Source organism: Fundulus heteroclitus, chromosome 8, assembly GCF_011125445.2.
Source record: "Fundulus heteroclitus isolate FHET01 chromosome 8, MU-UCD_Fhet_4.1, whole genome shotgun sequence".
Lineage (NCBI taxonomy): Eukaryota > Metazoa > Chordata > Actinopteri > Cyprinodontiformes > Fundulidae > Fundulus > Fundulus heteroclitus.
The window spans coordinates 20,275,162-20,287,675 of NC_046368.1; the positions used below are offsets into that span (position 1 = coordinate 20,275,162).

Genomic DNA, 12,514 nt, shown 5'->3' on the forward strand with positions numbered 1-12,514 from the left:
TAGTTCCATTAAAAAAAAAAAAAAACTGTGACCGGTTCTTATTCTATTTATAATTATCTCCCCCCTCATGTTTATTCCTCTAATCCTTACTATAACTGTATTTTGTATCCTATACAAATGTATTCCATTTAGTTCATTATCCCACCTAGTTTTCCATATCTTCTTGCTTTCTCTCCAAACTATACTTTTGCCTTCAGATTTAGATAACTTTACCGGCATATCAATATCTTCTTTTTTAATCGCCTCCTTAGCCAACCTATCTGCTCTTTCTTTACCCGAATTATTCACATGAGCATGAGTCCAAAATACAGAAAGCTGTTTGCAACTGCTTTACAAATAAGACCTGACTAGAAAAACATTAAAAAGAATAAAAAATCCTTGATCTATCCCTCAATGGAGAAATTCAATGTTTTAGCTACAAACTGAAAGGTTTATTGACAACACAGAGTAATATTAAATTTACTTACGAAAGTCCACCATCTATTTTTTCCCCCGTTTCCTTGATATTCTTACCACGGTTAATGTGGTGAGTTTTCGCCATTGATTAGCTGGAACAGCCTTGTCTTTATTATTTGGTTCCACAAATACGGGCCTTTCAAATCATTTTAGATGTGACAACAGCACCCCCTGCTGTTGGGTCAGTACCTGCGGTCTGTGGTAAGATAAATACTATCAACAATCTCCTACAAAAGTAGAAAACTCAGTGTTACTGAAGTTTGTCTTTAATATTTATGGCTTGATATTTTTTTTGCCACGTGAGTTTCAAAGCTAGTTAAAAGTTGACTGCAGGTACAAGTCAAGCTATAAGCCATTTATATTGTTGTTAATATTATATAGCTAAAAAAAGAGCGGCAACATTGAAACATAATTGTTAGAAACCATTGTTATGTGTTAAAAATGAACCCATTCATCCAACCATGAAAGCTGGTCATTTAGAAATCTTTAAAATGACCAAACTGAGGGGCAAACAGTGAGTATAAGGAGACCAATCTACTGAAACTACTCTTTATTGTTGTGAACACAGTAAAAACATTACCAACAGTCAACATTTCAAAAGTTGACGATCAGAGGAATATGCAGTTGTGGAAGTAACAATAGTTTCACAGAACAGCACCGATCAAAATTTGGCACAGAGTATCCCGGTGTAACGTCTACGATGTCAGTGTTTTGGCTTTGTAAATGTAACAAAAAATAATTTACTCTTTCAGACTTCAGCCAGATTTCTATGGTATAATACTGCCTATTTTCTTTATATATAAAATACTCACAAAATTTCTATCTAAAAAGAGTATTGCTCTCATGAAATAACAATTGCAACAGGATAAAAACTCCATTTAGCTTTTTCATTGTGCGTCACTAGATTTATCTATGCTCTAAAGAGTAATAATAAAATCTTATCTCTCTGCTGTTGCCTGATATGTACATTGTAATTTCTGATCTGTGTGCATAAAGATCTACTGTTAAAATCCTTCCTGACATGTTTTTTCAGGAGCAGTCATGACAGCTGGGGCTCATCACAGGTTTACTTGAATCATTCCACAGCATTTTTGAGATTTCACAAAAATGAAAAAAAAAAAAAAAAAAAAAGAATCACATGAAATAAAAACAACCTTTATGTCTCTGAATTCATTATCAAAAGAAATAAACTTCTATAAATCTTATATTCCACTTTTCGCCTGGTAGCGGGAAGATGAAGATAAAATTATATGGCGAGGCTCTTCTTTTATAAAGAAAATACAACAGGACGCACACAACAATCTTTTAAAACGCACAGCTACAGCAGTTAAAAGCATTTTCTGAATAACATAATTGTTAGTAAAATCAGTTGTACAGGGTATATAAATTATTTCATATCGAGGGGATAGTTCAGGCTGTTTCAAGAGAAGTTCTGCCTCTGTAGTAGATAACTCTCACGCCGTCTGGTTTGATGGTACTGCACGGCGAGGGTAACGGCGACTTCTAAAGGGGCCAAGACCAAAGGGACTTATACCATCTTAAAAAAAACAAAAAAATTTAACCTTTATTTATTTAGATCACATGTAGGCAGAGCTGTCAAAAAATAGGCTTTTATCAAGACCACTTCAGCTTTCAGTATCTGGCACTTATTGGTGTTATTGTGTGTTTGCCTGAGCAGAGAAAGTTCAAAAGGCAAAACAAAGAGAACACGCCAAATCACGTCTGTCCTGAAAGGATGCTAATTAGAGGAATAAAGAAAAGCTGATGGTTATTTAAACAGGAAATGGAGGTCGGAGGCGTCCCGGCAACAACGATCTTCCGGCACAAAAGATGAACTGACAACACAAAGGTTCAGAGTAGCATCTCTTATAAAAGTTAATACATTTTAAAAAGGTTTAAGTGAACCCCGTTTATTGATTTTTACACTGCTTACTTTGACCAGAAAAGCTTTTCATTTTCTGTTCCCGTTTCCCACAGGAAGATCACTGGTGGCGCAGACTCCTAGTTCCATTTGTCATCAAACTAATCATCCAGTCCTCTGTGAATAGCCATAACCTCCGACGATATTTTTGAGATGGGCGTTTATCGGGCCACCTGTCACCAACTAACCTGGCTTTATGCTAAACGAAGACGTTAGGAGAGTTATCTGCTGCAGGTAAAACATTAGCTGTAACCTAGACGCAACACTTTGATTTTCACCGTTCGAAGATTTCTACATTACCAATTACCATATTAATAGAAAAAAACTGTGACAAATGCTTAACTTTACAAAAATATAACTATCCAATAACAAAGTGTTATGTTTGAGCTTCAATCCCGATCAAACGCTAACAACAGAAAGTTGTTCCACTCCCACCGTCTATACGTGAAACTCCATGAATTTTACGCCGTGACGCGTTCGGTTCGAAAAGGACAGCCGACACACAGAATAACACATGCTTTGCATCACTGAGTTAGGGATTAAAGAAAGATTAGACAAAATAATACTGAACTGATTGAAATGTCTTGTGAAAGAGCTCACTTGCAGTTTTGCGCCTCTCGCGCTTTAAGAATGTTTGGCAGCATCTTGGTAGGAGACCCCCTGAGAGCGACGATTCTCACAAATACTACATTTAAAGATGCCGGTGCGCGGTTTACCCTCAATAACCTTCGTTTTGCAGGTCAGGAGGGTTTTAGAATCTGACGGCGTTGGGCCCAGAGGAAGACAAAAATACTTTCAGGGGTCCGATGGCTATACCTGGACTAGGGGTGGCATGTGTTTAACCAAGGAAATCTAATACATTGGGCTTAAAGCGAAAAGGATGCCACGCCGCCCCGTCTCACACAGCCCCATCCCATCCTTCCTCCGCGAGCTTATTGCTCCAGTTTAGCCGTCAGACCAATGTAGTTTCCATTCTGGCCATCGTCCTTTTCCTTGCTGCTGACCGGCGTGTAAGAGGTGTCGTCTTCAGTTGAGGTCTGCGTTGGGAAAGAAAAGAGTTAAAAAAAAACAATTATCTTTTGTTTTGTTTTTAGGTTATGTGTCATGTGATTAAAAGGATTAGCGTCCCCTTTAACGTTCCCACCGATACGCATTTAAGAGTTCTCGTCAAGCTCCAGCATAACCAAGTCGTGTTAAAGGGTTAAAACCAAAGGGTGAGGGTTACTGTGTACTGAAGAGTGAAATGCAGTTCCACTGAGAGGTTTCTACTCACTCATAATGAGAAATGTCATATAATTCTCCCAAGTTTATTTACTCGATTATATATATACATATATATATATCTAACTTAGCATTTTGCTCCTCGACTATAGGCTTTTTCAGGCTAGTGGCAAGCATTTTGCTAATGGGCCTTCAGAGACAATCGCCACTCCTATAAATCTGCTATGACTTAATAGATTGGCCCATTGGGGCCTGAATGACTTTAAGAAAGGAGAGTATCTTTAAATAACTTTCAAGCTTTTCAATTTGTTTGTATAGTTATTTAAGGCTGCACGGTGGCGTAGCTGTTAGCACTATTGCATCGCAGGAAGGCTTACGGACTCAGTCTGTGCTCCTTCTCCATGCACCATGGCTTCTCTCCGGGTAACTCTAGCTTCTTCTCAGTCCAAAAATATGCATGCAAGGTTAATTAATCTCTCTAAATTGCCCTTACGAGTAAGTGCGTCTCGGTGTAAGCGGGTATAGAGAGTAAAATTCCCCTGCCACCTACCTAAAAACTTTCTTGTGGCGCCTCTATATTGGATCACTTTTATTGGTTCAACTGGTAGGTTACATGTAAATAGTTTTGCTTAGTGACAAGCACAGAGTTTTTAAGCATAATAAATCAAATGGACAAACATGTGAGGTCAGCACTCCAAAGCTAGCTTTGATGTGCGTTTGAGATCATTATCCCTTTGGAAGTTTTAACTGGCTAGTTGTTGACTTCCCGGTCTTCTTTAAGTCGCCCACTTTGTGCAAAGCAGATTCCTCCCCAGGGTGAGCAAAGGTGAACTTGCTACAACTGTAAGTGATGCATTCAGGCAATGAGCAATAAGACAGAAAAGTGAATTAATTGAAACAAAGCAGCAAAACTTACAGCATAGACAGCCTTGGTAAACACAATGCGCTTAGCTTCCTTCTGCACAGAGATAAGCGGTGATAAACACGTGCACAGTGGCATTGGTGCGGGGTTAAGAAATTAAATGGATTAACACAAATTACTCTTTAGGATCAAGCAAACTAAGATGTTAGAATAAGGCGTGGATAGAGAGGAGGCGTCGTACCTTCTGCTGATGGGCCCTGACCAGAAGGATGATGAAGACCAGCAGCATGATCCCGCCCAGTCCCATGATAATAAGCGGGAAGTTGGAGCCCACGTTGACGATCATCAGCAGCTTGTTCACCTTCGCTGCAGATGCATCATCGATCTCCACACTCTGAGAGTCAAGACACAGGGGGGAAGAGTTCTTAGATGGCAAGAAATATATGATCAACGGAACAGAGGGAGCAAAATGAGATAAAAAAAGTATTTTCTGCAAATACAATTCTTTCACATTTGAGCGGGTATTTGAGATCTCATGGTAGTCATATTTCATATTAATGCCTTTTTGCACCATTAACATGGTTGAACATTCCTCTGTACACTGTTTTTCTGCTGTAGTGTTACATTCTGATCACTGCTGCACTTTATATTGTAATGTCGTCTTATTCCAACTGCAATCTCATTACACTGTCGTAAGCTGAATGCAACGGAATTTCGTTCTGTATGCACTCTGTATATACAAAATGACGATAAAGTTGTCTAAGCCTAAGTGAGTAGTAAGTTTGCACTGTGACCCGTTTGCATCGAGGGTCAGATCAGATCAAATGAAGCGACATTTCTTCTGCAGACTCGACTGATAATTCTGAATGTATTGTTTCACCTCTGATAGGAGCCCATGTAGCTGAATGTGTAATATTATCATTACCTGGTTCAGGATAGGATTTCTTGCACCTATGCAGTTTTCATTATTTGTCAACATATGCATCTTTCAAAATGAAATACATAAAAAAAATCCAAAGGCTGTATTGTAGCTCTGACTGTACGTTTAGGGGTTTTGTCCTGTTGGATGGTGAGCCACCACTGCAGTCTCAAGGTTTTTTGCAGCCTCTAACTCATTTTCTTCCAACATTGCACTGTATTTAGTCCTATCCATCTCCCCATCAACTCTGCTACACGTATCCCCTCGTGCTACACGTTGCATTTTGCCAAAAGGTTTCATTTTGGTCTCACTTGACCACACGTTTGCTCCGCTCCCATTTGGCGATCTCAAAGTTGTAGCACATATTTGTGTTCAGTCTCATTTACTCTAACATTTGAATTGCAAAATATGTTTCATAATATTCTTCCACGATCCTGTCCTCTTTTGTGTTAGTTTACCCTATAAAATCTTCACAAAATGTATTGAAATTTATGGTTGTTGCAAGACAAAACTCAAGTAGCATGAATACCTTAGGAGGCACTATTATGATAAAACAATCTGTTCAACATAACGTGTGTGTAAGATTCCTTCACCTATTCTGGTCAAATTCAGAGTCACTAACTAAGCATTTGTTGTGTTGAAAGCTGAAAAACTACATCAACGCACCCCAAACTAGATGCTGGATCCTGATAGGAGCTAAATGTAAAATGTGTGCGTGTAGCTATTGTTTCTCACCTCGTTGAGGAACATAACAGGGAAGATTGTTTCATTCAGGGCTTTAGTGTCTCTGTTTCAAAAAAAAATAAGGAAAAGAATGGAAGAAATTGACATACAATATCAATATAAATAATACATAGTTGCAGAAAAGTTGTGGCCTGTGGTGGGATGCAGATACTCACGGGTATCCAGAGATTTTTTTAATCAAGACGTTAACTTGTGCTCTTTTGTTTGCACGCACAATCACTCCAGTTGTCTGTCAGCAGAATATTGACAAAAAACATATATATATATATATATTAAATTCTTATTATGACCAAAAAAAAAAAAAATATGCAGAGATGCATCACAATCAATCAAAATACTATATAAAAGAACATTTATTTTGGAAATTCAATTAAAAAAAGTGAAACTTATTAAAATATAGATAATTCAGAGTGATTGTACAGTCATAGAGTAAAGTGTGTTAATGTAGATTAGTATGGATGGATTAGTATTCAGTTTCTCAGTCAATCAGAATATAACATCAAACCAGATAAAAAAAAGGGATATTTTTATCATGTTGTGGTTATGTTAATCTTGAGTAAAACTGCTGACATGACAGTTGCCATTCTTCCCTTCCACAGGCAGAGCGAGCCACAAAAGGTCATTGCAAATGAAGTCTGATGTTGTATATAAGCAAAATCATGCAAAGTTGAGTGAAAAGAAAAGTGTTTGATTCCTTTCTTAGAAGATGATTTAATTTCCCTGTGTTAAGAACCAGACGTAACATCCAAGTGTCCCACCCGGAGGAAAAAGTACAGGACTGTATTTGTCTAGTGTCTAGTGTTTAAAGTAAACGTTACATTGAATTTGGAAATCAAGATCCAAACAATCTATGTTGCTTTAAGTCCAGTGTGAGGTCTCCACAGGCGGCGAGGAGTTGGAATTTGCTCCACCGTGTTTCCTCAAAGCCAGCGCAGTCGTCTGCCAAGAAATATTTTGAGCACTTCACGCTTCCTTCTGCTGACAAGTAATTATGGAGATTCTGATTGTGTTTTTCAACAGGATTTAGTTCCTGTCATCAAAGCTAAGAGTACCAGCAACCGCTTTAACAACCCTGGTGTTTATGTGCTTGATTAGCCAGCCACCTGGCCTGACCATAAACCCATAGAGACTCTGTGGGCTGTTGTGAAGAGGAAGATGAGGAACACCAGACCCAACCATGCAGAGAAGCCGAAGGCTGCTATCAAACCAACCTGGGGTTCCTTAACACCTCAGCAAACCATAAGCTGGTCACCTTCATGCCACTCCGCACAAATGCAGTAATTCATGCTAAAGGAGCACCCACTAGGCAATGAGTGGATTTATACAGTAATGTACATATAGGGGGGGATTTACGTATTAAAAAATCCCATTTATGTATCAAAAATATACATTTTGGTTTTTCATTGACTTTAACTGACAATCCTCAAGAATTAACAGAAATAAATGCTTGAAATGTATGTTTATGGAAATGATGAGTATGTGACTTTTGAATTGAATTAGTGAAATAAATACATTATTTGATGACATTCTAATCTTTTTGTATGATGCTAATTATATTCAGATGAGTAAAAAATAAACAAATAAAATGTTTCTAAGCCTTTTGACGTTTCATGTTGCAGCGGTTGCACTACTGCTTGTGAGCCACTAGATGGAGCAGCAATACATCTTGATATTTCGGCGTAACCAGAGCTCTGCAAAGTTCTTAAAAGACAACAGTGTAGTCTGGTGGCTTACCGGGTTGAGGTCTAAAAACGTCTGGTGGTGACTCCTTTGAGGGGACATTCCTTCAATGGCCGATATATATTTATCTTCTGCCAGGTAGAAATGTGGAAAGGAGGCGACCACTGGGGCACCTATGAGATAAAAAAAAAAAAAAAGTTGTCTCATTTTCCGCCACACAAATGTGCTCCATTGGATCAAAATCTGGCAAGTACCCTGAAGTTACTGCCATGTTGAGAAAAAAAAAGACAAACAGTTTGAGACGATTTGAGCTTCGTCATTCTGCTCGAAGGAGCCACCGCGAGAGACAGACCCCGAGGGGTCATAAATGAGTGGGTATGGTCAGCAACGATAGTCAGGTAGGCTGCGGGGTTTAAACCTCATTTGGACCTCACTGAAATGAACTCCTCATCTCTATAACGCTGCCATGAAAACCATGCCACTTTCAAAGTTACATCAGTCTGCTTTATTCCCCATCCTGGTGCTTGATTTGCGTTGAATTGAACAGCTGTACCTAATAAAGCGGCCGGTCACAGTATATCATGAACTGAAACAGAGGCTGACTGACGGAGGACTGTTTATTTGTACATCTGAGCTTATCTGCTGGAATAGATCTAAATCGTTATGAATGCTCCTCAAGCTGCTCTTGTTTATGCTCACACTGAGGTGACGAAAAGCCCAAACACCCCCCCCCCCCCCCCCCCCCCAACCATGGAAAGCGTTTTAATCTCCCACTTCTTTAATGTTTGATCAAAACAAGATGTAACCTGCCCTTGGAACAGGACAAAGTCAAAGATACAATCTGACCTCAAAGTTAATGTGAATAAAATACCCCTTCCCCCCCAAAAAAAAACAACAACAAAAAAAACAGCAACAATACATTACAGGAGCAAAGAGACAATAAATCAACTTGTGTAATTAATTACTGTCTGTCCAGATAAAGATTTTTTTTAACTACTAAAACTACCTTCCTGCTATTGTCTGGGTTCAGCGCTTGGGGCGAGGTTAAGGAGCGCAGATAACAAAGGCCTTTTTTTGTGCAACTTTTGCACTCCATGGATGTAATTCTACACAAAATGATTGACTCTCAAATGACACGCACCCCTCCCGTTTACTGGCGACATTAACAAAGTCAGACAGGGATGGGGTGTCTGCTGGGTGGGGGGGGGGGGGCAGACGGAGGTGATGACAAAGTGGGGCATAGGTGACAGATTTCCTCCTCTTGTGTTAGGCAGCGGACGCCGGGCGAAAACAGCGGCCCACCCGCAGTCACCTGAGAGCAGCGTTCACGTGACAACCCGCAAGGTCACTGCAGCGCAAGCACGCCGCTCGCTATTTTTTTTTTTTTTTGTGTGTTGTTTTTATTTTATCAGCACAGCTTTGCGTGACCTCAATCCTCCACTCCGAAACTCCTTTTCTGATGGTGGCTAAACAAAATCGTGACCTCAGCCGAGCTTGGGCTTTTGTAAACTCTCAACATGTTTTCGAACGTTTCGCCGCTTTCACTGCTGGTGAGTCTAACTACAGACTTTCATTTCATCCCGTCTGAGAACGCCAGTGAAGCCGGCAAGCACTAAAGTCCTTTTTTTTTTTTTTTTTTTTTTAACCAGAACAACTTAGATTATTTAGCTGCAAAGTGAGCGGTTCTTTGAACAAGACCCTGCTGTAACTTTGATACAAGACTACTGTGACGGATTAACCCAAAGAAAAGGGCTAAATAATCTAGAGGAAAACAAAAAAGGGCCAAGAAACAAAAGCACTAAGGTCATTCCTGATCAGATTCAAGGGTACAATCAGGTGACAGAGCTTACTGGCCCGAGCCTGCTGGCTCCGTCATGGTCAGATGGGGCCTGAGGTGTGGCATGAGCTGGAGAGCTCTGTCACGTGGTTCATTCACGCTCAGCTTCACTGCTGGTGATGCAACTGAAACCCGAGGCTCCTTCGTAAGCGACGAAATGCAATGAGGCGAGTACAAGAAAAAAAAATAAAAATGCTACGGTCGAAGCTCCTTAGAGGCACGTCAGAGTTAAGACTGTTAAAGTTGGCACAAATGTGCTGCACAGGGTGAGGGTTACCATTCCGACAGGGGCTGACTTTAAGGACCCCGGTTCCCAGGCACTCCTGAGGGGTGACGCAGAAACCTTCGTTGGCCGGGTTCTCCTGCTTGCTGGCGAACACGGAGCGGGGAGGGGTGAAGCGGTAGGCGGGGATTCCTTTCACCTTAACGTCCTTCTCAAACTCCATGTAGATCGTCCTGAAGAGTAAAGCAGAGGCTAAAGTTTATATCATGAGAAGCATAGGATGACGGGAAAGTTTTTAATCCCTTATCCTATAGATCGACACTTTCAAATACTGCAATTTTTGTTTCTTTTGCACAAAGAGAATCATCATGGCATTTGGCCAGAAATTTTAGTTAGATCCAAAAGTATTCATACACCTAGCCGATTTAGGTTCAACATTATTTTCGTTCAGCTGGGCAATTTGTTTCCCCCATTGGAAATGAAACAGAGATTTCACAAAAGATAAGAGAGCACTGTTAAAGAAAAAGCACTTCAGAAAAAACAACAACTGTTTATCTATTTCTATTGACTTTTATTGAAAATGGCATGCTGCAAATAATCTAAACCCTCCAGAAATATTACTGTAAGAATCTTTATTAGCGTTACCTCCTTTATATACTCTTTTTATGATTTCTAATCAGCTGGTATTTGGATAATTTATCCCTGTGTTGGGCCTCGGGTCACTAAGACCGGAAGGCCTTCTTGCTAATCTTTTGCTCAAATATTACTTTACACCTACATCTTCCAGGAGTAAATTAATTTTCACTTTTGCTATAATTTCAGCATAACTGCAACAAAATAAAATTGATAATGATAATAAAATATCCTTAATTATTAGTGATCATTTGGCTGCAACATTTACAATAAAAATCAGTTGATATTGATACTAGTATGTGGGCTGCCTGCTTGTACTATGGCTTCAGCAGCACCAAATCCCTCCTAATTTGTCTGTACGTTATCAATTTCCATCTCCTCCGTCTCTCCTGAGACTTTCCCCAAATCTTATTCAGAAATTGTGCTCACCTTATCAGCTTCTACTGTTGCTCTTTGGTCATTCACACAGACTAAACAGAAGAAGCTCAGTGCCACGTCATAATTTGCTCCCACAGCACAGAGTTAGGATGCTCAGTAATAACAGTGTCACTGAATAACTGTTGCCTGTTTTATAGGTGCATCTTTACACAGGACACAAATCCACAGCAAATGCACACTAGACCTGGCTTGATACGTGATATGTGAAGGAAAGTAAGGCTTTGCAAACTTTTCACAATTTTTTTCAAAATAACCCATTATTTTTATATCTAAGTATTACATTGATGGGTTATTTGAAGTGGGAGAGAAGATATGCATTGTTGTCAAGTGTAACTCTGAAAAGTGTGGCTTGCATTTGTAGTCAGCCACCTTTAAGCCATGTGTGGCAAAAAGCTAACACTGCACATAGCATTCCCACGATATCAAATGGTAGTTGTGGATTCATGCTGTGTGGATGAAAACACATAAAACTGATCCCAAGGCTTACCTTTCAGCAAATAAACTACCAAATATATATCAAGGGCTACAATTAAATGTTTCAAATGAAACCATATTAGTGTGTTGGAGCAGCCCAGACAAAGTCCAGATCTTAATAAACATTTTGTGGCAAAACTTGTTAAAAAAAAAACAAAAAAAAAAAACTATTCCATCTGACTGAGCTTGAGCCAGTTTGACAAGAAAAAATAAAATATTCAGTGGCTAGATAGATGTGTAAAGGTTGTAGAGACTTTTACCCCAAAAGATTCAAAGCTATAGTTTAAAATGGAAATATTGACATCTAGAACTGACTTTAATGATTTATCAGACTGAGCCTTAACTGACTTTGATGAGAGTAGGAGTAAAAAACCTTCTGACTGGGAGGTCTCCCCTAAATACCATTTCTTCCATATTCCCTGCTGGACCTGGAACTTTGCATCGCCTCTAGAACAGAATCCAATCCCACCAAGCACTGCCCGAAATGTCTTCACAAAAGCGTACTGCTGGGGCCTTGAACTGACAATGTGGTGCCGACCATTGTTGACATCAGAAAATCAAAATAAAAAAAAAACAATTCGTTGATGATTTGTAAGATTTCTGCTCGTTCTGGTTTGTCTAAACTGTATCGTTTTCTCCAAAAAGACATTTGGATGATGTTCGCATGCATTTTTAAGCTGAGGCTAAAACCTTGTCATGAAGGATCAAGTCAGTTTCACCTTTGAGTCCCAGTTAACACATTTAAATGCATTTCTTTATAAAGTTTTTACAGTCAACGCTTAATATATAAAAAGGTGGGTAAAGACATAAAAAAATAACATCTTTTGCCAGAGCCCACACTAAAAAAGCAGGAAGATTTTACCCAGACACCGAAACAGACGAACCCTCTCAATTCAGACGAATCATTTTTAACCTTTACTTGATTTTATTAAAGGATCTTTTTTCCTGCACTTCAGTTCTGGTGTTCCCTTTGTGCTAGAAACGTTGGATTACATCAGATATCATTTCTGTTACAACAGTTCACAGGGGAACTGTATTATCTGTGAATAACTGCAGTCATATAGTGTGAAGGGAATCTGGACCATCCTCAGCGAGAACAAAGCACC

At 39.4% G+C, this 12,514-nt stretch overlaps 1 protein-coding gene across 2 annotated transcripts in view; it reads right to left on the reverse strand.

Moving 5' to 3' along the window:
• Nucleotides 1-989: 989 nt before the first annotated feature.
• The window catches only part of LOC105938142 (lysosome membrane protein 2), a 32,908-nt gene continuing 21,383 nt past the window's right edge, over nucleotides 990-12,514 (reverse strand). The window contains exons 7-13 of one of the 2 annotated variants that reach the window (XM_012879780.3): nucleotides 9,918-10,096; nucleotides 7,858-7,976; nucleotides 6,279-6,352; nucleotides 6,115-6,166; nucleotides 4,702-4,854; nucleotides 4,515-4,556; nucleotides 990-3,414 (exon numbers count right to left, since the gene is read on the reverse strand). In XM_012879780.3, the coding sequence (XP_012735234.2) occupies nucleotides 3,310-3,414; nucleotides 4,515-4,556; nucleotides 4,702-4,854; nucleotides 6,115-6,166; nucleotides 6,279-6,352; nucleotides 7,858-7,976; nucleotides 9,918-10,096 (724 nt within the window). In that variant the 3' untranslated portion in view covers nucleotides 990-3,309. The remainder of the gene's footprint in view (nucleotides 3,415-4,514; nucleotides 4,557-4,701; nucleotides 4,855-6,114; nucleotides 6,167-6,278; nucleotides 6,353-7,857; nucleotides 7,977-9,917; nucleotides 10,097-12,514) is intronic. The other variant, XM_012879781.3, reaches the window with a different exon arrangement.